Genomic DNA, 27,433 nt, shown 5'->3' with positions numbered 1-27,433 from the left:
GGTGGGTTTTAGCTCGACCATTGGGCCGACCAAATAATCCTACAAAAATGGATCAAATAAAATTTATAACTGTATTATGAATAGGTATTTGATTGCTAGAAAAAATGAAGCAAAGAAATAGTCGCTTTTAAGAAATTATCTATTTTTGATGTTTAGTTACAAAATATAAATTATAGAAGTAACTTTTTGTCTACCAAAAATAGCTTATATGTTTTTTTGTTTACTTTTATTTTTGGAAAAGAAGAGAATAACTTCGCAAAAATGAGACATTTTATTAAATTTTATTTTCTAGTGACACAAATATAATTAGATTTTAGTATGTATATATTATAGAAAATATAATTAGATTTTACTCTCTTATGATTATATTTAAACTAAAACTAAATTTTTTTCATCATATTTAACTAATCTATAAGTCGAATTTAAAGACTCGTCATATATAAATATATATATATATATATATATATATATGCATTAAAAAGCTTATATAATTATCTATAACATTGTCTCTAATAAGTATCTTCAAATTCAATACATAAAAATAAATATTTTAGTTTAAATATAACTATAAGCGGATAAAGTAATATAAATAAAAACTATAGGATTATGAAATAAATTTATGCCTAACCACAAGATGGAAAAAAATATATAGTTTCCCAAATATATAATAGTGTGTCAAGTTTGATCGGGCCTACGAAAATGTCATCAAACTTAAGGTTAGCCTAAATTCAATCAAGCTTAAGTATTTTAGTCTAGCCGGGTTCATTGGGTCAAAAAAATTAAGGATTGTAGCGGCTACATAGTATGGCACGAGAGGTGTCGCATAGCACCCGATAAAATGATTGAACTAAGATGATGAAGATGCTACATAAGTAGACTACTTAAGCTACAAAGCTTCCATAGCTAACAATGCTCTCCTATCATTTTTCGCCTCACCCTCACATCCACAAAGTGGATCCATTTATTTTCCAACCAGTTTCTCCTTTGTCTTCTTCGATCTTGCATCCTGGGCATGAAGAGGTGAGAAAAAGAGAGTTACGGTAACAACGAAAGCGATTAGCAAATAGGAGATCATCGTCATCAAGGGCATCACAACAAGTAGTCCCTCTCTCTCACATGGGGTCAACGATGGAACTTCTATCATAGCGGCACAATTGGCCAATATTATAGTATAGGCTGTGCCATAGACACACCAATTATAGTAAAAATGTTTAACTCGACTAGGGGAAAAATAGGTCAAGCAAGTTTGGGTCAACCGAGTCAGGTTACTCATACTTAGGTCTATGCATGTAGTCGGATTTAGATTCTCTGACAGATATAATTATACAATTGACAAGTTAGCTTATCCATGCAATCAGCGTTCAGGTGGATCCGACAAGTTCAACCGTTAAAGAACAATATCTAAATTTAATAAGTAACTATACATACATATATATATATATGTATATATAATAGTAAATATCATTTAAATACTTATTCTGATAGTTTATATTTGTATCAGTAAGAAATATTTATTAGTCCCAAGTTACTCATGCTTATATCTACGTGTGAGAGATGTAACCGGTTTTGAATTATTCGACATATATAGATATATAATAGACATGTTTGCTTATCCATGCAATCAGTGTTCACGTGGATTAAACAGATTTAGCCGTTAAAGAACAATATCTAAATTGAATAAGTAATTATATTATATATATATATATATATATATATAATCACCTAAATCTAATAATATTAGTAAATATTATTTGAAAACTCAATATGATAGTTTATCTTTATTACTATCACTAGTAAGAAATATTTATTAGCAAATCCCTGAAATGTCTGAATCCGAAATATATATTTGGCAACTATTATCACTCAAAGGCGTTACATTCGTGTATTGGCGTGCTTCTATTGGTATGGTAATTAATGCAGTCAAATTTGTATGTGACTACGTTCATGAATATAATTGTCCAGTGAATCAATTTCATTGGCATTTACTTGCATCCAATGGGTTGAACATATCTGACAACATTAATGAGAGGGCACTGAAAAAGAAGAACAGAATTTCTTCAGAAGATTGATAAAAGAAATGAAGAGGATGGTTTGCAAATATGTCATGTATGGAATCATGTCAGATGAATTAATGGATGGCATAGAAGGAGAAAATAAAATCAAGGAGGTATACAACTAGGGACAATCACACTGTGAGCCTAGAGAAAAAGAAATTATGCTGAATGAGAAGAAATGGCAAGATAGCTCAAATTTAGGCATGTTTGATCCACATTGTATAAGTTCAGAAGTGTGTTATGATTATAAGTATATACTGAAATATAAGAAAATATATTAACATTCCTTGCAGCTCTTGCATGCATACTATATATTCTTTACTCTATACGTCGTACGTCGAACATTGAATGTAATGTCCAACGATGAAAATAAAGAGATATTAGTGAATAACAAGAGTAGAGAAAATGAACTATAGAGTGAGAGAGGGGGAAGGGCAGAGATATAACACCCATACATACATACATACATACATACATACATACATACATACATACATACATACATACATACATACATACATACATACATACATACATACATACATACATATCAATGTATGTATATGAGATAGCGAGGAGCTCTTAAGCCATTCAGTACCTTTATCTTAGAGGCCTGCGGCACAAGATATTTGGATCAAAGAGAAGAGGGTGATTATTCTTTTCTCCATTTGCTATTAGAAAATTTTCAATCTCATCAACCTTGCTTGACTATTCTGCTGCATCTAGATCCTTGAAGATTTCATGTTTCTAAAATCAGGCTATATCTCACTGCCTTTTTGTGGCTACTCTATAGATTATTTCCTGATCTTGTATACCAATTATTTTTACCTTAATTCTTTTTCTGAAAAAAAAATCCTTTTTCTGAAAGTTATTAGTTAAAACATATTTTAGATCTCTAAAGGAAATAATACTTGGGAGACTGTTGTTGTTGTTTCTATTGTTACAGAATATTTGATCTATCTCATCTGTATGTCACTGAAATATGGTAGATCTTTTCTATAATCATCATAAAATTTCAAGTATATTTGCTGTTTCTAGTCAGTTTTAAAATTTTTGTTGACTAGCTTCTTTTGTAGATTGCAGAGGCATGGAGAGTGTGACAGAAAGCTGCCGAGGCAGTGAGAGCACTGTGGACTGGAATGAGAACGCAGCATCTGAAGTCACATCAATTTTTAATCATGAGATTGAGGAGTCCTCAAATGTTACTAATATGAATTCTGCTTCTGCCATATCCAAACAAAGAAAAGTGGGCATAACGGCGGCGGTAACTCGTACTGGAGCTGCAGAATTGAGCCCAGATGGACACCTGATTGGAATGAATACCATATACTCCAGAAGCGTTTCCTATATGTTTCTATTGTTCTTACCTGGACTGGACAGAACTCCTAGTAAGCTCTCTACTATGTCATCTGCTCTTTGTTCATCTTGTTGCATGCTTTAATTTGTCCTAACTCCATCTTTTTTTGTTTAATTCACTTTGAAACTACACTGGCACAATGTGTTCTTTTGGTATTTTTGTTATCTAATAATTCTTAACTAGATTCTGTTTCAGATGTTCAGTAATACATGTACATGTTTACAACAGTTCAAATTGAAATATTCAGATAGAGATAATTTGTGAACTATTAGAGTTATTTGATTTTATTTTATTTATCTATTTAGATATATGGTGACTTTGTATAAATAGGGCCCATGCCCCTTTATCATTCAAAAGAGAAATACATTCACCAAAATCCTCTCCTCTTCTCCTCTTCTCCTTTCTCTTCTCTCCAAACCTATTCTAGGTTTGGATCTTCTATTGTTACATGGTATCAGAGCCTCCCGATCATTAGGGACATTTCTTAAGATTGGATCTCTCCTCCAACAATCTCTCTCTATCTCATTGCTCTCTCTTTGGATATTTTTTTTTCCTTCTTCTTTCCTTCACCCTCTTCGAGCTCGACAGTTCCGCGGCAGCCTCTCCCTCTCACTTCGACATCTTGTCTACAGCAGCCACCATTGCTGCAGCAGCAGCAGCCACCGCCGTTGCAGCAACAACAGCAGCAGCAGCCACCGCCACTGCAGCAGCAGTAGCCACAGTCAGCGGCAGCAGTCAGCCACAACTGTGCTTCTCCTTGGCGCGAGCTCCTCTCCTTACCATCACCACAGTCGCAGTCTCTTCCAGCAACACTGTTTTCAGCGAGCGCCCACCAAGTGTTCGACAAAAGTTAGAGTGTCCACAACCCTCTTTTTCTGCACGGCAACCCATTTCTCAGCTAGTGCCTATCAAGTGTTCGACGGAAGTTCACTTGTTCTCAGCTCTTTCATTCAGCAGCACTATTCAACGTTTTCGCTCACCAAGTGTTCGACAAAAGTTTAGTGTGTCAAATGCAGCAACAGCACAGTAGCAGAATTGGTTTCCAGCAAGTGCCCACATAATGTTCGACGAAATGTTAGTGTGTCGAGCTCTTATTCTTTAGCAGTTCTGTTTTCAGCAATCGCTCACCAAATGTTCGACGAAAGTCTACTATGTCGAGCCCTCAAGTTTTCAGCAGACTTGTCCAAATTTGACATCTATTTGGTAGCGTGTCAAGGTTAACAGCACTGTTCACCGGGTGTTTGACGAAGGCCTAAGTCAGAAAAAAAAAAAAAAATCGAAACACCCTCAAGGTGTTTGATAGGTTCTCTTCTAATGGCACATTGTGTTTTGGTCAGCCGTGAGAGCCTTAGCTTCACTGGTGCCTCTATTTGTGCCTCTGCTTTTTCTGGTATGACAAAATCCTGGATTTTTGATTCTGGCGCCTCACATCATATGACTGGTGACTCATCCATTTTCACTAGTCTCGCCCCTACCCCCACCGCTCTTCCTCATGTTCATACTGCTGATGGGACTCATTATCCCATCTCTCACATTGGTTACATCACCCCGACCACGGATCTTACTGGTCGTCTTACTTTATTTGATGTTTGGCTTGTTCCTGGTCTTACAATGAGCCTTATTTCTGTTACTCAGCTTTCTGACTTTGGTTACACTGTGTCCTTCTCTTCTACTTCGTGTGTTGTGCAGGACACGTCAACAGGCCAGAGGATTGGGACCGGTAGTCGAATTCATGGGCTCTACTATCTAGACCAGCTTCATCTTCCTCCACCTAGCCCTAGTGTTTGTCCTGTCACTCCCCTATCTCCTTCAGATCTGTGGCATCGGCGTCTAGGTCATGTATCGAGTCAACGTCTCAAGACATTATCCAAGTCTGGATTCTTAGGCAGTAGTCATTTTTCTTGTTTGTCTCCTTGTACTGGTTGTAGGTTAGCAAAACATCGGGCTCTTTCCTTTCCTCTTAGTGAAAGTATCTCTGATTCACCTTTCGATCTTGTTCACTCTGACATTTGGGGTCCTGCCCCTCTTTCTTCTGGTCTTGGTTTCCTCTATTATGTATGTTTTATTGATGATTTCTCTCGTTTCACCTGGATTTACCTTATGCGTCAGCGTTCTGAGGTATGTCAGATCTATCGTGATTTCTCTTCTATGGTTCGTACTCAATTCAGTCGATCTATTAAGATCTTCCGATCTGACGGTGCTCGGGAGTACCTTTCCTCTGAGTTTCGTTCTATTCATGCTTCTGCCGGCACTCTACCTCAGCAGTCGTGTCCCTATACCTCTGCTCAAAATGGTGTTGCCGAACGAAAGCATCGTCATCTTCTTGAGACCACTCGTGCTCTTCTCTTTGAGGCTTCTGTTCCTCGTTCTTATTGGGCTGAGGCCCTTCTTACTGCTCTCTATCTAATCAATCGAACTCCATCTTCAGTTTTTGGTGGTGTGACCCCGTACGAGCGTCTCTATGGTACTTCACCATCTTATGGTCATCTTCGTGTCTTTGGGTGCACCTGTTTTGTTCTTCTTCCTCTGGGTGAACGCAACAAGTTGTCCCCTCGTGCAGCTAAATGCGTGTTTCTAGGATATAGTCCTGAGCATAAAGGCTATCGTTGTTATGACACTTATGCTCGTCGTTTAAGGATATCACGCCATGTCACTTTTCTAGAAGAGATGCCTTTTTTTACCTCCGATACTTTGGCTCCCTCAGACTTATCTTTTCTAGATCTTCCTACATCTATCCTATCTTCCGTCCCCTCAGATGTCCCTACTTCAGCCCCACCATTAGCCCCCCACTTGCCTGATACTCCTCTACCCATTGACACTCCTTTTCTATCACTTCCACCTACCACTCCAGATCGCTCTCTCACTGAGGTTCCAGCTCTTTCAGATGAGTACCCCCCTCCCATGACGAACTTCCCATACTTCTACACTCGTAGGTCACGTCCCCCTCTTACAGTTGAGCCTCCCTCTACAGGTAGTATCCCTCTGACCATCCCATCCTCTACTGTGACGGCTTCTGCACCCGCTCGTCGTTATCCAGAGCGTGAGCATCGCCCTCCCGATTGGTATGGTTTTCTGATGTCTTCCGCTACATACTCTCCCCAGTTTCACACCTTTCTTGCAGCCATCCACTCTACCCCTCAGCCCAGGTCATATCGTGAGGCCGCCCAGGTTCCAGAGTGGCAGCAGGCTATGACAGATGAGCTTCAGGCCCTTCAGCAGATGCATACTTGGGATGCTGTCCCTCGCCCGCCCGACATCGTGCCTGTCAGCTGCAAATGGATTTTTAAGGTCAAGTATCGGCCTGATGGATCCATTGCTAGGTACAAAGCTCGCCTAGTTGCTCGGGGCTTTACTCAGGAATACGGGATAGACTATGAGGAGACCTTTGCTCCTGTTGCCCGGATGACCTCTGTCCGTACTATTCTTGCTGTTGCTTCCAGTCGCCAGTGGCCTCTTCATCAGATGGATGTGAAGAATGCTTTTCTTCATGGTCTTCTTGATGAGGAGGTGTACATGGATCCTCCACCTGGTTTCTCCCTTCCCCCAGGTCACATCTGTCGACTACGACGAGCTATCTATGGGCTCAAGCAGGCTCCTCGTGCATGGTTTGATCGATTTCGTAGCGTTCTCACAGCCTATGGATTTCAGGAGAGTCCCTCTGAGCCATCTATGTTCCTGCGGTCTTCTGCTCAGGGTCGGGTCCTCCTTCTTCTATATGTCGATGATATGATTATCACCGGAGATGATTCGGTCGGGATTTGCTCTCTTCAGTAGCATCTTCAGAGTCAGTTTGAGATGAAGGACCTTGGTCCTCTTCAATACTTTCTAGGTATCGAAATTGCTCAATCATCTCATGGTCTTTTGCTGTCCCAGCAGAAGTATATTACAGACATTCTCAGTCGTGCCACTATCACTGACACTCGTCCCGCTGCAACCCCAGTTGAGCTTCATGTGAAGCTTCAGCCCGATGACGGTCAGCTTCTTCCAGATCCGACTAGATATCGTCAGCTGGTCGGGGCACTCGTCTATCTGACTATTACCCGGCCTGATATCTCTCATGCAGTTGGTCTTGTCACTCAGTTCATGCAGGCTCCTCGAACTGCTCACTATGCTGCTCTTATTCGTATTCTTCGATATCTTCGTGGCACCATTACCCGCTCTCTTTTCATGCCATCGACTTCCATTTTAGCTCTGCGGGCTTATTCCGATGCAGACTATGCTGGTGACAAGTCTGATCGGAAGTCTACTACTGGCTTCTGCATTTTTCTGGGAGACTCCTTAATTTCCTGGCGCAGCAAGAAACAGAATGTGGTGTCTCTCTCTAGTACTGAGTCAGAGTATCGTGCTATGTGTACGGTGACTAAAGAGATTGTTTGGCTCCGTCGCCTCCTTAATGATATGGGTGTTCCATTACCCCTCCCAACTCCTCTTTATGTCGACAATGATAGTGCTAAGAAGCTCGCTGAAAATCCTGTTTTTCATGAGAGGACGAAGCACATTGAAGTCGATATGCACTACACTCGTCAGGAGTACCGAGCTGGCATCATTTCTCTCCATCGCCTTAGCACTGAGGAGCAGATTGCCGACTTCTTCACGAAGTCACTTCCTCTTCCGCGTTTTGAGTATTTAGTTAGCAAACTCTCAGTTTATGATCCACCTTGAGTTTGAGGGGGGGTATTAGAGTTATTTGATTTGATTTTATTTATCTATTTAGATATATGGTGACTTTGTATAAATAGGGCTCATGCCCCTTTATCATTCAAAAGAGAAATACATTCACCAAAATCCTCTCCTCTTCTCTTCTCCTTTCTCTTCTCTCCAAACCTATTCTAGGTTTGGATCTTCTATTATTACATGAACTGAAAACAAAACATATATATTTCTATATTTAAAATAGTATAGATCTTACGGTGAACTTATGGTGATGCTCGACCTGATCTCCTTTGCAGCCTTTGAATGGATTTTACATATAATGCTACAATTTAGCGAGATCTGTCTTTCTTGACGGTTGACAAAAAAACTCTAGTTGAGATTGCTGCTCAAAAGTGGAACTTTGGATGTCTCTTATATATTACATTAGTTTCTTTTATTTAGCATATGATCTATATTGATTTCAAATAGTAGGCTGTATTGAAACTTGGTTGACAATGTTAAGTCAAGATGAATGAACTACATACATCACTAGATGATCATAATATATATTTTCCTTTTCCTGTCTGTTTCTTTTCCTGAATTCCAAGTTCATATCAGAATATGCGCAATCATATGATCGGTTTTTTGATTCAGCTGCTAAAGTGATATGCAAAGTGATGACTTGCGGTATGATCAAAATTTCTGGTGTAATCGCCGCTACTTCAGCTCAGATCAACTTCAACGTTTCAGGAGATGCAGCTCAAGAGTCAATGAAGCTTTTTCCTGGACCATTTAGCTTAACATTCTGTTTGCCAGGACCTGTGTTACCAAGGAGCTTCAAGGTAACTTCCTTCCGTGACGGCTTACTGGAAGCACTGATACTGAAAAATGATACAATGGAGGACTCAATGATTACTGAAGCATGAGGAGAACATTGCAGATGATGCTGATATGGATAATAAGCATTAAAACATTATAATAATGATCACAAGTTGTTTTACAAACTTGATATCCTAATGGATAATGTTGTGTTTTTAGCTTTCTGAAGCATAAAGTGTGCCGTTTAAAACTTCTCAAGCACCATCTCAGAACTTCCAATGCCATCAGAACAATGTAATATGAATATTTTGCGTTGTCTGATGTTTAATTCTTCGAAAGAAGATTTTATTCCAGTACTTTTCAACCTTGATTACATGAGGAAGTTTTTAATGCATAAATCTTGAACTTGTTAATCAAACCTTATCTCCTAATCAAGTTTCTTTTGCAACTCCAGATGATAAGCAATCTATCTGTTTGTTACATCAAACTGATGCAGATCATTGCTGCTCTTCAGATTAGCTTGTGCATATCTTCTGTTATAGCTTGTTTGTTTATTACTATAAATCTGTTCCATAGTTCCATTTGTATCTATCTCATAATATGCTCATTATAAATACATCAATCTACTAAGGTTTTGAAATGTTGGCCAAAATCAATTCTCTCCCATCTTTCATCTACATCTACTCCTTCCAATCATGGCGATAAAATGGCTAAGAAGTTTAGATATCATAGAAAGGGAGAGGTTATCTTTCCTCTATAGATTTGGTGTTTTGCCTTTCATCAAGAACAGATTTCTGCTCACTCTAAAGTTTTGATTCTGGAAGTTCAGATTAGTGAAATCGCCTTACATTTATTACACGGCAAATACTTCGCTATCCTTTAAAATTTAGAATTCTAATCTAACAGCTATAATAATCAGTTTCTACACCCGATATCCCGACATTACATAAGCCTAACTTCTAGCGTGACATATTCTTTCCGTTTAGATTTCTCTAATGTGATAATAGTAGATATTAATTAATATTAGAATACTGGATCATAAATTAAGCAGAGACATATGTAAGTAACTAAATAATAATTCAGAAGATAGAATTTAATTAAACTTTCATCAAGTTAACTTTAAAAAGCTAAAAATACTGGTATATGAATAACGGTTAATGGTATATGTCTTTTTGTTTGACAAATTAGTAAGATTATATAATTGCCAAATAATAGCACAACATATAAATATAAGATTTTAAAAAGATATACACATAAATAAAGAATTTTTGGAGGGTCTACATACAAAAGAACCCATTAAATAGTAGGGCTGTCAAAATAATCGAGCCCTTTCACTCATCAGGATTTCAGCCATTATTTTCTGACACAATTATCTTTATTGTTCGTAATTTATATTTTAGTTGCTTGTAGTTTTCTAACCCATTTATCTTTATTGCTTGTAATTTATATTTTAGTAATATTTATATATTTATAGTTGAATTAGGTTTTATTTCAAGCTTGATTTAAGCCTAAATTAATTCAAGCTTACTCAGGCTCAAAAATGGTTTGAAATTAATAAGGCTTGAAATTACTAATTGAGCAGCTCGTTTAAGCTCGAAATTGGCTCGGATTGAAATTATTTCAATTCAAGCTTGATCACAAAGACAGGCTCGAAATTAATTTAAATCCAAGCTTGATTAGAGCCAGGCTCGATTAAGCTCGGCTTGTTTACACCCCTATTAAATAGTCACCCATTTAAAAATGTATATATAATATATTTGCAATTAAGAGACTTTTACAAAAATATATATGAAAAAAAAAACTACTTTTTAGAATTGAAATTATAATTAAAAATAAATAATTATCTGTTGAGCGGATTATAACACTTAACTTTTCAGTATTCCTATTATATTTTTAAGTATAATTAAATCGTTAGATATCCCTTCGCTCTAGAAAGATAGATAGATATAAAAGATATGTAATAGAAATTCTTACAAGATAACCAGTTGACACAGAAATTTAAATCTTAACATATGAATGACAAAAGGGTGCAGTTATTAATCAACATGTCATATATTTTGGTCAATTCATTCTTCCATGATTTTTTGAATTAAAATCCGATTTATCTACAAGGTCTTTGACTTTTTTTTTTTCTTTCTTTGATTCATATTTTATTATGAGGAAGACAAATGCTCATCTTTAGATCCAAAATAGGACGGATGAAAGGATTATTCCGACACATTCGGATCAAAGTCTTCCAATTACCTCAAACCAAGGTTGCCAAACTTGGAATCTGGTCAACGCAAGGAATGGATAACCAACCAGGTCAACGTGCATGGATACGATTAAAGGATAGGAAGTGGAGAGAGAAAGCAAGGGCGGTTATAGTTAGAAGAAGGTGATGGAAGTGGGGAGGTAGTTAAACGGTAGTTAAGGAAATCCACATGCTCATATCTAAACTTGAGCATCGACTTTACTTATAAATTCCCTCCATAATGCTCTAAATTTTGAACTGAGCAAGAACAAATGCAACACTGAAAGACACATTACCCCAATAAATCCCCCCCAAAAACCAAAAAGAACAATAAAATCAACTATTTTTCATAGGAGAATGGAGTTGAAGCTCCTGATATTGCTATACATCATATTCCATGGAATTAGCATCGTCGACGGGCGAACGGCTACCGCCCCGGGAATTTTTAATGTCATGCATTTTGGAGCACAAGCAAATGGACTGACTGATGACAGCCAGGTAAACTCTAATTTTTCTTCTCTGCCTTCCTTATTTATCTTTAAAATTTTGGCAAACATTGTTTTGAGTATTTATCAGTTCATTCAGATAAAAAATTATCTTCATAAATGAGTTTCTTTTGGTTTTATTCAAGGCTCTTGTTGTTATCTTCAAATTGATCTTGTTAGTAAAGAAAGGGGACTAGTACTAATTGCTCACAAATATATATGCAGCTGAAGCTATGAGCTCAACCTGCTCCTCTAGGCCTTCACTAGAAATGTTAATGCTTTACATATAGATATAACTCCATCTTAATCCCTTCTTCCATATTTGTCATATAATGCAGGCATTTCTCAAGGCGTGGAAGGCGGCGTGCCGATCTACCGGCGTCGTGAGGGTTGTGATTCCGAGAGGCACTTATTTCCTCAGTCCTGTCCAGTTCAGTGGACCCTGTCCAAATGTTCAGATCTTAACAGTTCAATTGCAGGCAAGCTCATACATACATATATATGATCTATGACTAGATTTTATAGAAATAGCCATTTCTAAGCAAGTAAATAGTTATGATGTAATGCTTTAGAATCTCTTAGTTTGTGGACTTTAGACCTTCCAATGTGAACTTTGTCTATGGTTGCTTGCAGGGAACTTTGAAGGCCAGCACAGACTTGACAAAGTATGTGAAAGGTACCTGGGTGCAATTTGGCTGGGTGGATAACTTGAGGTTAACTGGAGGAGGGACTCTTGATGGCCAAGGCTCTGCTTCTTGGAGATTTAACAAGTGCCCTGTCAAATTAAATTGCAAAGTTTTACCTACTGTAAGTACTAATTCATGCAAGAAATGAGTATGTTTGCATATACATGTACATATACATGCATTGATCTCATTGTTGTTTTCTTTTATATGCAGTCACTGACATTTGTGAACACAAACAACACTGAGGTGAAGGGTATAACATCATTGAACAGCAAATTCTTTCACATTGCATTGCTAGGCAACCAAAACCTCAAGGCTAGCAAGATCAAGATCTCGGCGCCGGCCAACAGCCCAAACACCGACGGCATTCACCTCGAACATAACTCCGGTGTGAAGATTTCAAACTCCGTTATCGGCACCGGAGACGATTGCGTCTCCATCGGCCAGGGGAACAGTGATGTAACACTCTCCGGCATCAACTGTGGACCAGGTCATGGAATCAGGTAAACCTATCATTTCTCATAAAGTTGTGTATATGAAGTAATTACCAAGTAATTTGCTGTTGTTATTGTTGCTGATGATTTTAACAGTGTTGGGAGCTTAGGGAAGTATAAAAATGAAGGAGATGTCACAGGTCTCATGGTGAGAGATTGCACTCTTATTGGGACAGACAATGGCCTGAGGATTAAGACATGGGCTAATTCTCCTTCAAGTACTAAGGCTTCAAACATAACTTATGAGAACATTGTGATGAGAAATGTGAAGAACCCTATCATCATTGATCAGGCATACTGTCCCTATGCCTACTGCAAAGCCACTGTAAGCCACACATACTGCAACTACGTAATTGCACTGAAATATTAATCATGCAAATATTCTGGACATGGTGTGATTGATCTGCATGAGTACTTCTAATGCAGATGCCATCGCGGGTTAAGATTAGCAACATAAAGTTCAAGAACATCAGAGGTACATCAATGACCACCGTCGCGGTAGCTTTAATGTGCAGCCAGGGATTTCCGTGCCAAAAAGTCAGCCTTCGCGACGTCAACCTCCAATATATTGGGGCACAAAAGACGGTCGCCACGTGCCAAAACGTCGTCGCGGAATACGCCGGCGTTCAGAAGCCGCCGCCGTGCCAGTCTCAGGTTTCCACCAGCAAGACTGGGAAGGGCAGCTCTTTGTATCAGTAGCCATATTTTTGCACTGTTACACTGCATGACTGCAAATTATGGGCACCCTTTTAGCCCACAGAGAAATGTTGTTAGGGCTTAAAAAGGGGTGAGGTTTTTATTTTTATTTTATTTTTTTATATTAATATGTGAAGACCTCAGGGGGGTCATTCTTATTTGTAACATTATGAAGAAGGGTGGCTATTATTTTAGTCACCCCTTATTAATGATAAAAATATTTGTTACCAATTCCTTGCAAATAATTATTTATTGAGTATTCTTTTTAACATAATTGATGGTGAAACTTATAATTATCGCTGCATTCTTTAAGATATCATAATTTCGATATTATATACCTCTATTATAGTTAGTTTTCGATAAAATATTTATGCAATTATATTAATATATAATTATTAAAAATTAATAAGTGAATGTAAATGACTAAATTATCCTTTGTCCTTAAAGTTTAGTATGTAAAATCTTGTATAGAAAAGCTTTTGAATCATTTTAAGTAAAATATATACAAGGGCATATTAACCTTTTCATAGTTGAAATCTAGTTTTAATAATGATTAGGCATTTTTTATAATACATTTTATGTAGAAGGACGAAAAAGAGGGAAAAAGAAAGAGACGAAGGTCCCACCGAGATTTGAACTCGGGTTACTGGATTCAGAGTCCAATGTCCTAACCACTAGACCATGGGACCATTTATTGAAAAATTTTCAATTTTATTTTATTATCAAAATAAACCATTACATAGAGTCATTTCTTCACTCATCTTTGGTAGGATAAGAAGCCATCTTATTAATACCACAAAGCCCTTCAGGTTTACCAGTGTTCCTCTTCATCCTTATGTAACCCTTCTCCCCCCATCTTGGGCCCCACGAGTTCTTCACTATGATGAAATCCTGGCCCTTGGATGATCCATATCCGACGGCTGCAACCCCATGATCAAGCTCACTCCCACAAGGCCCATCAAACACACCCTGAAGAGTGGAGTCCATCAGTCCATGTACATGAACAACTACTTAGTAACATGGAAATAAAAAGTACTACATTCAACTTATATGTTCATGAAAGGTATAAAAAGAGGCAAGAACCTACCCCACTGTAGAACTGGAAATTTCTACCAGAAGCCTCAATGGCAACACTAACAGGTTGGTGGGCAAGGGCCTTCAAGAGACTCTGTTCATCGTTCTCCGGCACGTCTTCGTAGCCATTGATGGTAACCACCTCTTGATCAGCCTAAATGAAGAAGAAGAAGAAGTTATCAAAGCCACATAAAATAAGAGGTCTAGTCCTTCATGAGAAAGTAGATTCAAAGTGTTTATACTAATACTTCAGAGCAATACATTTCAAACTATATATTTATATATGTATATGTATATGTATACCCTCTGCTCCTCGCAAGTGCTTTCTTGCATAAGGTAAGGGTATTCATCTTCAGTGTGAAGTCCACCACTAGAAGCAATGAATGAGAAGGCATAGTCCATTAGCCCTCCATTGCATCCATTGTTGTTTAATCTATCGCAGTCGATGAGTTCCTGTTCAGATAAAGATGTGAGATTGCCAGTCACAATCTGGTTTATACCTTCCACGGCAGCTACTGTAGAGAATGCCCAACAGCTACCTGCATACATTTTGATTCACATCATAAGAAACTCAATCCTATTGATAGGAAAACTGAACTAGATTTCGTCGTCTGTATTCGTAGCGAAAACTAGAACTCTGAACTTAATTGAGAAAAATACTAAGTTTGTCCTGTTCTTAGTAGCATCATAAACTTCATACACCTATAATGAATCCTGTCTCTATGTAGTATAATTGAGAGGAAGTCTTTGCTTACCACAATGGCCTTGGTTCTTTACATTTGTCACTGCACCTTTCTTTCTCCAATCTACTGACTTGGGCAAGCCAGTAGCATCCTGATACCTGAAGGTGGAACTAGCTTCTCTCCTCCTTGGCAAGTCTCTCCTAACTCCAAGATACTTCTCCTTAAATTCCTCATGGCTCAAGTCGGCGAATTCGTTCAGTCCAAGCCAGTAACTGCTTGTTTTCTTGTTCGTTTCGTCGATGTGCTTCAAGTTATCCTTAAAGATCTCAAATCTCCTTAGCTTATCCTTGAAGCTGAGATAAGATTTGCTGTGTTTGGCAATCCAGGACTCGAAGAGATCGATTAGCTTGTCGTGGGAGCTCGTATCCTCTTCGCTGTAGCCAATGATGGAGTATTTTGCTGGAAGAGCTAAGCATGCACCAATGCACATGAAGAGAATGGAGAGCTTTAGAGGAGAGGAGGCCATCAGGCTAATGGCACAAGAGGCTAAGAAAGAATAATTGATTCTTCTTGTATGAAATATGGGAAAGGAGTTGGATGATATATATATGTTCTTACACCTCTGTTGCTTGCAAGCAATGTTCCTTGAATTGTTTGCTTCTGTCTTCAAGGACAACAAGGCTTCAAGTTTGGTTCAACCAAAAGGTTTACTCTCAAGCAACATGGGCACATATAATTAGGAGATGCCACCCTAACAAGGAACAAAATCTAGAACAATCATGACTGTGCTAATTAATTTAGTAGTATTCTTTGTACTGTGTGGGGCTAGATTTAGTCCTTCCTGCCTCAAGAAGTATAGGTGAAGTAATCTTATTCCAATCATGCACTATTATTAGTCTGGCAAATAGACAAGGAAAAAGGAAGGAGGAAAATTCCTGCAATATATTGGAGATGCAAATGAACATCAATCTCTGCTTCATCCATACAGGTAACAAGTCATGTTAAACAACATGATGTAAGTAATCAATTATTCTCTCTTCTCACAACCTTAGAGTGAGATCTACTCCACCAGTTGCTAAGGTCAGCTCCAGATTGACAGACTCAGTATCTTCCATCTGCATGTTGACATGTCTCGATGCCGATGTCTCGGATTTCGCAGTCTTACCTTCAGAGAACAAGAGAGGAGCAGGTGAAGTTGGTGCCTTAGCTTCAATTGCACTAGCCACATGCTTCCTTCTAATCTCTTCCATCTCCTTCCTGTGTGCAGTCTGGTGACCACCTAATGCCTGCAAGCTTGTGAAGGATTTTGTACAGTGCGAGCATACATGGCCTGCAGCATAAGCCCTCTGTGGCTCACTTGGTCCATGACCAAGCCTGAGTTCCGCATCAAGGGAGGGGACATAGCCATGGCTGTTAGAACTCGAGAAGCGACTCGTATCATTCATTGCGACGTAGAAATCCCGCTAAAAGATCGAAGAACAATCGATGAATGGCTTGTGAAAGATGTACAAGAGTGAGGTAAATATAGGAGTAGCAATGGAGGTGGGTTTGTCGTTCATGCATGCTTTGAGGTGAGACTGTATCTTTCTGAGGTTCCCTTCATGTATGGTTCGGTAGCATTAATGGAAGCTAGGCTCGGTTCATTGTTAAAAATCTAAGCTCAATAAACCACTAAATCAAGGAACGGATAACAATAAGGGAAAAGAACAAGGACACTGATATGGTGAGTCAATTCTTTCTGTTGGAGATCACAGGGGCATATTTTTTGGGATCATGGTCCAAGAAATCCAATGCAACTTTTTTTGCATGAACCACCCAAATCTATAGCATTTATCTAGACTTCCTAAGTGAGGTATAGCCAGCATATCTTTATACTTTGTATTTGATTAAATAAAAAGAATCGCAACACGTCGCTATTTCTATGTTTCTTTTGTCGTCGTTATGTCAGAGCTGCACTTGTGAAGCAGAGCAGCTGACTTAAACATGAAAGTTGATGAAAGTAGAAAGTCATTCGTGCAGACATAATCTATTCCAAAACTTTGGCCGAGACAAGTGTCTTCTCTTGCTTTAACGATTAGATTTCCATCTCATTGCTTTGGATTCAACAAACTTAGATGTTAAAAAATGCAACGAATCCTTTAACTGATGATTCAAACTGAGGAAGATTGATATGAAAGAATTCCCACAGCTGGATTCCTAGAAGCAATGAGAGAGCTGCTTAGTGCTACAGTTAATCCTCCAGCCATGGAGGATCTATAAATCCTGCTACTAACCATTTCCTGAACAAGAGAACAAAGAAGAAAGAACAGAGCAACTACAAAATCAAAATGTGCGACTTGCTTCTTCTATGCTATCACCCTGTTTATATTTCTTCCACCTAATGAATAACATCTCCAGAAAGAATATGAAGCATGGTTAAGATCTTAAAAATATTTAACTTTACCAAGAAAGTAAAGAAAGGGATTCCGAAGCAAAAGGAAATGTGATGAATATAACAAATTGAATTAAAATGCCACCTGAGGGCCCATTGACCATAATCAACTCCGCATGATCAATTCGATTATATATGCAGTGTCAAAAATTTCTACTGGTAGAAAGGAGCATACCGCTCCAGTTATTTTCCCGCCATAACAACAAACTCTATGGCTCAACTATTTTGCCTTCATATTCTTTTATTGTATGGCAGAATCATCCTATACCGTAGTCAAGAATTGATGATACATGTCAACTCAAGCAGCTTTTTTGCAGTAGTTTTCAAGCCATTCCATGGTCACACTCTTTGGTCTTTCAAGCGCCAAACCAAGAGCTCGGTCCCATACAAGCTGCATCACAAAGAGTAGTTTAGAATGAACTCACCTAAGAAATAAAAGAAACACCTGAAAATGCTGAAGAGATGTAGGAAGACAGTACCTGGGAGCCTATCCCTATGCTTCTCGAGACACCAAAGAGTACAGTGTAATACCTGCACATAGAAAGTTTTGATTGAATATTATTTAACTATCTAAGCTATGTTAGTTTTAGGATGAATCATGCTACACTGAGTACTGTTTTAAGGGCAATATGTCCCTAATCAAGGTTATGAAACGAACATTCCAGTTAGTTAGAAGGCCAGAGAAAGATGGAGGTCATGCGGAAGTACGAAGCCAATCAATAACTGGATTTCTTTTGGACTGTGTAACATTCAAGTATATCCAGTCAATAAAGAAGGCAAGATCCTGCTTCTTGACTGCTCCAACTGTATCATCATTACTACTAGATACTTGAAGTACTGCTTTGGCAGGGGGAAAAAAGTTTTCCTTAAAACATTGCCGCAAAGTTGAAAGCTTACCTTGCTTCAGATAAACCAAAATAATTCAGGAGAACTCCACTATGAGCATCAACGTTGGGCCATGGGTTCTTAACCTGCAATATCCCAACGTACCAGCATTATTTCTGAACTTAAATTAGAAAGAGTAAATGCATGAACTCTTAAATCAAGTGATCCTAGAAGATATCATCAATGTTTAAGATAAAAAATATGATAAGAAGCAAAAGGGATTCAACTATTTGTTCAACACACCAACTGTTCAAGCTCAGCTTGATCGCTGATAATGATCTATAGTATATAAATATTACTTTAAACTAGAAAGGCATCTGAATGTACCTTGCCTAACTCAGTGAGTATTGGAGGAACAACTTCATATAACTTAGAAACCTGATAAGAAAACTCTGACAAGTTCAGAGAAACAAAACAAATAGATATAGTCCAAAGTGGACACTGTTCTTAACAAAGAATCCATAATCAGATGTATACGAAGTCTAAATTACAAACCAGTTGGAAAAGTGGGTCATCTGGTAAATGCTTCAATGCAAATTCCCTTTGGCATGTATATCGTGGATCTGTTTTACGTAGAACTCCATGACCAAATCCAGGAACAACCTGGACGATATTTTCAAAATTAGAACATAAAAGAAAATGCTTGATATCAGCATTATTCAATTTCAATAAAGAAAGAAAAGGAAGTGATATAACGAAAGTGACATAGCACCCACATTGAAGACAAGACAGAACATAAAAAAAAACCAATAATAAATCACCTTTTACCTCTATTGAGGTGAAATATTTTGAAATAGAAAGAAAATATCAAAGCAGATCTGGTTGAACTTTACCCACTAAAGCTTTACTCCTAAGCATAAAAGTAACCATATAAGTATATAACTATATAAGTCGTTTTTTTTCTTAAGTAGGAAGTGGTTCAAACTAGGATCAATACAAATTTCTCGTTTAGGAACCGATGCACTTGCTAGTCTGCTTATTGCACATGAACTAATCAGAGGTAGATTCTAATGATGACAAATGAGGTACCTTTCCACTATTCAAAGTCTTCCAGACGTAATCTTTCAACTGATCAGTTGTTATGTTTTCTCCGCATTCCCCTACCACAGATTTAATCCATAGGAGCACTTCCTGCATTAGGAGTGTAAAACAAGTGAAGTCTAGGAATATAATAAATTATTTAAAGTACATAATCAACTCTATAAGAAAATGTTTCTACTCCATAATCAGAAATGCATCTGTGGGACAATTTTAAACTATAAGCTATATAAGCAAGCAGAAGTGCAAAAGGGAATTCAAATAGCTACAAACTTCCAGCGGATGATTTTTTCTTTTTCCTTTTGACAGAATGTGCTTATGGACCACTCAGCTTACCATCAGAATGCAATGAGAGCCACAGCAACGAGCATTGGATAATATAGTACTTTGTTCAGTTCCAACTAGTGAGAAATCATTAGAAGATCAAGTAGCAGATCACAAACAGGACAAAGAAATTGCACTCCCAAAATGCCTATAAAGCTCAACAGGTTTAGATGAAAAGTAATGGAGAAGCACTACTGTACCTGATTAGCCAGGCCATGGAGTGGCCCTGCTAAACCATTCAGTGCAGCCGCAAAAGAAAGAAATGGATCAGAGAGAGCACTGGCAACCTGATAATGAGTAAAACATATCAGTTTTTATGGATTCATGCATATCAAAATTAAACTAATGTCAACAAATATTAGTTTAATATTCTAGAGAACACTTGCACAAATCATCAGAATTTCTACTACAGCCTAGTAGTTCAATTAGATGCCTTACAAGTTACAATGAAGATAAAGAAAACAGAAGCACCAACAGAGTATTGCATCTCTTACCAGATGAGCAGTATGGGCACTAACATTTCCACCTTCATGGTCACTGCATAATATGTAAAAACAATGTCAATTACTGAATTTATAATTCAGCAATGGATTGAATATCAGGATAAGATTAAATCATTAGCAGAAAAGCATAAACAAAAAAGATGATCATTTGCAAGTCACCTATGGATTGTTACATAAAGTCTCATCAACTCCAGCATTTTGGGATCATCAAACCCAAGCATGTGGGAAAAATTTGCACCATAATCCAGGGAATCATCAGCAGGTATAACTTTCCCATCCTTGTAGATTCTTGAAAGAATTACACAACAGAAGATATAAGATTATTGCATACAGAACGAAAGATAATTTCGACATATTTCATTAGATATCAGTTATTTCCATCAATATACATTCATAAATATATATAGAAACCCAGAAGGATGCAAGTTACCTCCGATAAACATAAGAAGCCACCACTGGAACCCTGGCAATCAAATTCATAGAATCCTCATATGTTGGCTCCCAAAACCTGTCAAGAGTGATGCATTTGTCAAAAATTCAGATAAAAGTATCTTAATAATTATGAGTGGAAGTAAAGAAATTTGACATTTACTTTGCTTTTGGCATCCCTTTGTCATATGCCTTTTGGAATTCACTTTCAACCTGACACGAGACAGCAGAAAAGCTTAGAGATATGACAAAGCAAAACTTGAAGTTGAGGGTAACATGGCTGCCAAAAAGGCAATTTTCTGCGACTTCAATCCCTAAATTATTTTTCCAAATTCAAAAATGATAATAGACTGATACACTGAAATGTATTTGTCTGAGGACAATAGTGTTCTAAAAGGGATCAACAGATTTCCAATGCCTAAACCAACTGCATTGAATATATGTTGGAGGGGGCAAATGCTGGTGCATACATTCCAGATTTGCTGAGAAATTCAATAAGTTAAAAGAGTATAAAAGTATGTATGAAGGGTTGGGAGGAAGAATATTTGGAGAAAGATGATTAAGCATTTCATAAATAATTTTAGGACCTATTCTGGTTACTATTAATTGAAAATTGGCATAGTGCTGTGTTACAAGTTCAGACAAGTTCAGACAACAAACATCTATCTGCACCAAGACATCAGTAATCAATCAAGACTAAACATAGATGAGTGTAAGACTATTCTGTGTTTATAAGACATGCTAATTCTTTAGCTGTTGGTCAAAATGAAAAGGAACATATAGGTCAGTCTGCATCTCACATATACATCCTATTTAATTGAACTACCCCTAGTCTCCAAAAGCATTGGCTGGTATATACCTGAAGTGCCATAATTCCAGTGGTAAATTGTGTCATTGGATGAGCTGTCACAGGGAGAGCATCTATTGCCTTGTAAACATGATCTGCATCCATATCCAATAGCATAAAGTTCATAAAGAGTCAAAGACTGTCACAATGGAAGGATGATAACTCCCCTGAAATTGATGAGACCCAATCAAGCATATGTGAAACACTCAATAATATGTTCTGCATAAGATGCTTAAAAAGTGGTAATACTTTTAGTCTTTTACTCCATAATTTATGTATTAGATAACTCAAATAAGATTGAGTATGGTAATATTTCTCAGTTTTTTTTTTCTTTTGGCACCTCAAGCTCTATGAAAATTCCAGATCAATGATGGTGATTTTTTTGTTGATTTGTAACATCAAGATGCCCCGATAAATGCCAATTTCAAAGTTCTCAAATCACAAATAACATAAATGTATTACACTATGCCAGTGACGAGCTTACATCAAAAGTTCAAAATTAGCATAATATAAACTGTTGTAAGTATTTCCACCAATTAAATTTTTTTATCATGCAGAAAGCATAGCCTGCAAAAGATCTGCCAGGCCAGGAGAGTGCTATTATCTAAAATAATTCAACTTGCTTACATTAAATAACTTCCTTTGTGCAAATTATAAGGTAACCTGTGAAGCCAGACAAAAGAAAATAACCTGGAATCTTAGAACGACTATGCAATTCCTTGGATAATGCATCAGCTTGTGCTTGGCTTGGAACCTGTCGTAAGAGGAGAGCCAATGTGAATGATGCAATAGCTAACATCCTGTTCGAAGTACAGATACCCAGAACATATTTTATGCTAAAGGTCTTTTTTCCTTCTATAACAGCTTCAATTAGAGATTAAGCTACAAAAGGAAAGGCCTTAGGGTTGGCCCACCATATTAAATAGTATTACTACATAACAGCTAACACATAGCCCACGCTAGCAAACATGTACAGGAGCATAAGTAGAATTTGGGGCAATAAACAAAAAACATCTTCTGATAAAGTTCCAGAATAAGGTTCACCTCATTGAGTTGGAAAACCTCTCATCCATAACTGGTAATGCCTAGGAGGCACTGAAGGAAGTCCATCTAATTAAAATTTCTAAATAATCAGTAGATGTATTCCTCCACAAATCAAACAACAATGGATTGGCTTAAAAAAGACCAACATTTGAACACTTCTCCAGAAGCAAAACATTATATCAAATAAAACATTACACATATAGAAGAAGGATCTCCATAATTTTCACAATGCCCATTTTTATATGTGATATTTCCATGCATGACATAATCTCAATAAGACAATTAAAGGGTCAGATGCTTCCGGTCCTTCCAAACCAATGGAAGAAGGGATCCAACTCCAGTTACCCTTATCATTATTCTTTTTATTTATGACATCATTATGCTGCTAGAGTTGATGTCAAAGCAAGATTAATAACCTAAAAATACATGGAATGCCTCAGAAGTGGTTGAACTTCTAGTTTAAGTTAAACTACCTTTTGGCCTAGATTTTGTAGCAAGACAAAGATAAATCATCCAAACATATATGGAGGAACTCAGACCCGTCACAAATGTAACTAGTTCACTACATTTATCTTAGTATCTAAAAGCAGTATATAAATATATTGTTCCTCTTGTTCATATATCCCCCATCAATATTTTTGTTCATTGTAATAGATGCCCAACATACTGATGCACTCTTGGCATTCATAAAAAAAAAAACGAATACACATGCAAGTATTTAAAAAAAGCAATTGACTTGGTTCATTTCAAGATGAAAAAAGGTCATTCAATAACCTTTCCAGTCAAAAGAAGCCAAAGGAGACCCTCGGGCAATGGCTCTCCTCCTCGAATCGCAGATGGCAACATCTTCTGGCATTCAGGAATGGATAACCCCCTAAAACGGATACCCTTTATAAACAAGATAATATGGTTAGTTAGTCAACTTTCCAAAATCTAGTGTTTTTCTAGACAAAATATACCATAGAAGATAAAAGAATAACACATGACAAATAAGCACAGAGATCATGTCTCTTAAAGATTATGCAACACAATATATGTGAGTTTGAATAGAACCATGCACCTCATCTGGGTCAAGCAATGACGTTTCCCACAGTAATCCAGTCATTCCCCTCATTCCACCAATAACCTACCAAAATGTAAGTTAAGAATCAATGTAAACAGCATAACAATTAGACTAGTCCAACAAACTCAGCTATCATCCAATAGTACAGATTTGAGGAATATGAAAGGCAGGCAAAACCTATACTGCTAGAAAATTTCTACTACATTTTTAAGTTCAAATTTTGTAAGCACATGGAAATTTTAGTAGTATACCATATCCACTGTGATGTTCCCAAGTTGAACTTTTCCATGTTCTGATTTCAGTTTCTTCAAGCGTTCCTGTCAGCAACAACAATAATAAGATCAGCTTTTCATCAGTAAGATATGATTGTGGCGCTTAGGAAGAAATAAAATCTTAATTTCTGAACACAGATAAACTACTGGTTATTATAAACTAACATATTTCAATGACAATAAAGTGAGATGTCAGAATTACATACTGAGCATGGTAGAGTTGATGTTAATTCGAAACAGATAACACGGAAAGGAAAAAAACACATAAAATAGTAAAAACTACTCTAAAGAAGAAAAACCTGTTGCTCAGGAATCAGGTCCTTCAGTTGGGCACGGAGATCCTGCACGATTAATAATAGCTCAAGCATCAATCTACAATGCTAAACCAATGAAGAAACTAGAAGTAAACAAATAATTTTTCATGCACCAAAACAACATTTGAGGTGAGCCGCACTCCCAGATATTAAAACAAAAGGCAACAAGAAACTCCTACTAAACAGGAGCTCAATGACTTGGACAAAATGGCACTCCATTTTGTGTAGAGTTATCCAGTTAGATGTCATTTGAGAAGCTTGGACATCCCACTCAAAAAAAAAAAAAAAAAAGCATTTAAAGCAAGTGGATCAGTTGGTCTTAGCTTAGAAAACAACGAATATTTTGCAAGAAATAAATAGCTATTTGGAAACACAGATTATGAAGAATTTTCTGAGAAGGAAACTAATTGAATTTTTTTATTCCTACATAGGTACTTTTCTACTATAAACATATTCATGGAGGACTGAAGGAATCTGTAGATTCTCTTACTGTGGAGAAGAAAAATGAATGCATACAAACTAAAGCAGATGAATTGTTCAACTAGCTTAGCACATAGAAATTTACAATGAACAATTGGTAAATTTATGACAATCAAGAAATATGCAGATATTTAAGTAAGCAGTTAAAATCAACAAATTATGAGTGAAATGCAGCAGTGAAACAGATCATATCATACAAGATCTGAAGCAGTTTGGATTTGTAACCACCGAATGGAACCCAACGAGCTGGACTGCTGAGCCTGGAATCAGAATCACCAAAAAATTTAGAGTATTAACAGAGTGAGAACATCAAAATATCCACACACACACACACACAAAAAAAAAAATCGACTCTATCTTCTCCTTATTCAGCATTAGAACTATCAAAGAAACTACTACCCACTCCACATATAGAATTCGAAATTGAGCACAGATGAATCACGTATCACTTACAAGACGAGATCTAATCTTGGACAGCGCTGCAACACTGCGGAAGAAAGCCATTCTTCTCAAGTTCAACTAGAATTCCCCTGAAAACCAACAAAACAGGATCTTTTATCAGCAAAAAAAAAAAAAAAAAAAACTTCTTCATGAATCAAACTTTTAAATATGACATTCAAAGTAAAGCAAGATAGTTTCATCTAACAAGTCAGTATAAGAGAACCGCGCCTAAACCCGATCAAGAAATAGGGTTAGGTACAGAATCTTCTCCAAAACTTCCACAAAAGGAGGAAACCGACAGGGATGCACAGATTAACGACCAATAAAAGAGCGGCTCAAATTACCAGAACAAAGCGATCAAGAGAGAGAGAGAGAGAGAAACGAAGCAAAACGCCCCTTTACTTCTCTTACTTCCTATAAAGAAATGGAAGGGCAGGGAGCATCTATTCAACCAAATTCCGGTTATACCCCTACCGTGGTCAGTCTGGGAAGTTCCTCTTGGAATAATTTTCTCTTCCCAAAATTCGCCCTCCAGAAGGGCAGCGCTGACCGTGCGAGCGTAATCAGACGGTTCAGGCAGCTGACACGTGGGCCTAGGCGGCGCGACCGCGCGGACCCGATACTGTCGGAAAAGGATCGGGAAAAGGTCGCTTTGGAAATAATATCGGAAGGGAAACGAGCCGGGGAAACGAGCCGAGGAAACGAGCTTAGATCTCAGAGCAGAGTAACTGGGCTTTCACCAAAATTTTGGGCTTTTTCTGCAAAGCCCAATAAATAAGAAAATTTGGGGTCTTTTCTAACAAGGTGCTCTTGATTGCTTCCACTCAATATTTCTCTCTAAATTATTTATTAATCTTGAGCTTTGGAATGTAAACATTAGTTGGTTAATGAATTAAAATGTGATATTTAAAAGGGTGATATATTTTTGTGTCGCATGGCGAAAATATATTTTTCACTAAGGAGCTCTTTCCTAAATAAATCTTTCTTATGCGAAGGATTTTAAAGCGCTAATTAATTTTTTAATAATGGCTCATAAACTTTTATTATCCTGTTAATTTTGCATCTATGTTAATATGATTAATTTTACCTGTTTATGTTATTTTCATAATAATTAGTTATTGAGATTTTCTTTTTCTTTTACACTTCTATATAAAAATTACTATAGGCCTGTTTGTTATTGACCAAGAAGAAAATAATTATGTCTATGGTCATTTATAATAAGTGGCAATCCTATCTTCTCCAAAAGACAAGTAGAAGACAAACAATTATAACTTTTTTCCCCTATATTTGCTCATGGGAACCATCTCATGATCATCTTAAAAAGTCAAACTCTTTTATCCAACAAAAAAAAAAGAAAAATAATCATAAGGGAGACAAACTGACATTGAATAAGAGAGCTTAGAAGTAGTACAAGTTAACCATATAAAAAAAAGGTTATAAAATCTCTAAAAATGTTGAGTTTGGATGGATAGAGATTAATATCAATTCATTTGGCAAAAGGACCTGTAATTATCAAGCCAAAATACTTCAAAACATATGGGGTTTAGTATTCAAGTATTTAGCTTTCCACCAGATACAAAAAGATCACTTCAACTACCCTTATTTTTACAGTACAAAGGGCAATACACACATAATGCAGGGCATAAAATGATTATTGTGCCACTATAGTTTTGAATAATTTCTAAATTTGATAAGAGAAGCAGCCTGTGAGTAATGGCCTATATGGCTAATATCTTCATATAATCAATGCCTTACTGCCTTAATTCAAGTCAACTCTCCCTTTAATTTAGATTGCATTATTGGATGAAGTATAGGAAAATTATAACCACTTGTCCACTACTGCTACATTGTTCATCTACCTCTTGCTCAATTGTCTGTACTAATATAATGCCACAATGGCCCATTATTGATGGAGTATTTTAGAGAGTTTTGAAGTGCATGCATTAATCTTTCTCCTTATGACTGTCATTGATGTTGTGGATCAAGCTTGGGTTGTGGACTTACTTCTCCGTTTAAAATCCTAAGGCGGTGTATAATATTTATTTTAAGTTATTATTTTCTGTATCTCTATAGCTCTTGTGAGTTTGATACTTATGTTTTAATAGTTGTACAGTTTCAGATTGGAGGTTTGTCTTACTTACTTTCTCAA

The 27,433-nt window shown here is 37.1% G+C and overlaps 4 protein-coding genes and 1 non-coding gene across 6 annotated transcripts; 2 read left to right on the top strand and 3 right to left on the bottom strand.

Moving 5' to 3' along the window:
• The first annotated feature begins 2,671 nt into the window (after positions 1 to 2,671).
• Positions 2,672 to 9,166, top strand: LOC140771657 (increased DNA methylation 3-like). The gene is made up of 3 exons (XM_073113240.1): positions 2,672 to 2,702; positions 3,138 to 3,442; positions 8,698 to 9,166. The coding sequence occupies exons 2-3, from the start codon at positions 3,142 to 3,144 to the stop codon at positions 8,967 to 8,969; spliced, it is 573 nt and encodes a 190-aa protein (XP_072969341.1). The 5' UTR covers positions 2,672 to 2,702; positions 3,138 to 3,141; the 3' UTR covers positions 8,970 to 9,166.
• A 391-nt stretch (positions 9,167 to 9,557) lies between these two features.
• Positions 9,558 to 13,459, top strand: LOC140772076 (exopolygalacturonase-like). Its single transcript, XM_073113961.1, has 8 exons — positions 9,558 to 9,670; positions 9,769 to 9,879; positions 11,551 to 11,593; positions 11,919 to 12,047; positions 12,214 to 12,387; positions 12,480 to 12,769; positions 12,857 to 13,085; positions 13,187 to 13,459. Exons 1-8 carry the CDS (start codon positions 9,558 to 9,560, stop codon positions 13,457 to 13,459), a joined length of 1,362 nt encoding a protein of 453 aa, XP_072970062.1.
• Positions 13,460 to 14,073: 614 nt separating this feature from the next.
• On the bottom strand, positions 14,074 to 14,145 carry TRNAQ-CUG (transfer RNA glutamine (anticodon CUG)). The gene has a single exon. It is a non-coding gene; the product is annotated as a tRNA-Gln (tRNA).
• On the bottom strand, positions 14,146 to 15,783 carry LOC140772193 (cysteine protease XCP2-like). The gene is made up of 4 exons (XM_073114132.1): positions 15,286 to 15,783; positions 14,834 to 15,069; positions 14,544 to 14,684; positions 14,146 to 14,425 (listed from the first exon to the last, which is right to left on the bottom strand). Exons 1-4 carry the CDS (start codon positions 15,737 to 15,739, stop codon positions 14,210 to 14,212), a joined length of 1,047 nt encoding a protein of 348 aa, XP_072970233.1. The 5' UTR covers positions 15,740 to 15,783; the 3' UTR covers positions 14,146 to 14,209.
• A 1,893-nt stretch (positions 15,784 to 17,676) lies between these two features.
• On the bottom strand, positions 17,677 to 25,711 carry LOC140772122 (citrate synthase, mitochondrial). Of its 2 annotated transcripts, none has more exons than XM_073114030.1 (20): positions 25,629 to 25,711; positions 25,297 to 25,373; positions 25,041 to 25,103; positions 24,349 to 24,390; positions 24,029 to 24,094; positions 23,775 to 23,840; positions 23,489 to 23,602; positions 22,361 to 22,424; positions 21,683 to 21,765; positions 20,987 to 21,036; positions 20,825 to 20,902; positions 20,554 to 20,682; positions 20,386 to 20,428; positions 20,092 to 20,178; positions 19,559 to 19,660; positions 19,025 to 19,132; positions 18,857 to 18,907; positions 18,542 to 18,615; positions 18,124 to 18,175; positions 17,677 to 18,035 (listed from the first exon to the last, which is right to left on the bottom strand). In XM_073114030.1, exons 2-20 carry the CDS (start codon positions 25,345 to 25,347, stop codon positions 17,943 to 17,945), a joined length of 1,416 nt encoding a protein of 471 aa, XP_072970131.1. In that variant the 5' UTR covers positions 25,348 to 25,373; positions 25,629 to 25,711; the 3' UTR covers positions 17,677 to 17,942. The 2 variants fall into 2 exon arrangements, with proteins under 2 accessions (XP_072970131.1, XP_072970132.1); XM_073114031.1 differs by lacking the exon at positions 25,629 to 25,711 and adding an exon at positions 25,490 to 25,536.
• Positions 25,712 to 27,433: the final 1,722 nt, after the last annotated feature.

This window comes from Typha angustifolia, chromosome 12 (genome assembly GCF_048772165.1).
Source record: "Typha angustifolia cultivar Huaian chromosome 12, ASM4877216v1, whole genome shotgun sequence".
Lineage (NCBI taxonomy): Eukaryota > Viridiplantae > Streptophyta > Magnoliopsida > Poales > Typhaceae > Typha > Typha angustifolia.
The sequence above is the reverse complement of the archived record's forward strand: the minus strand, read 5'-3'. Positions and strand labels throughout refer to the sequence as shown.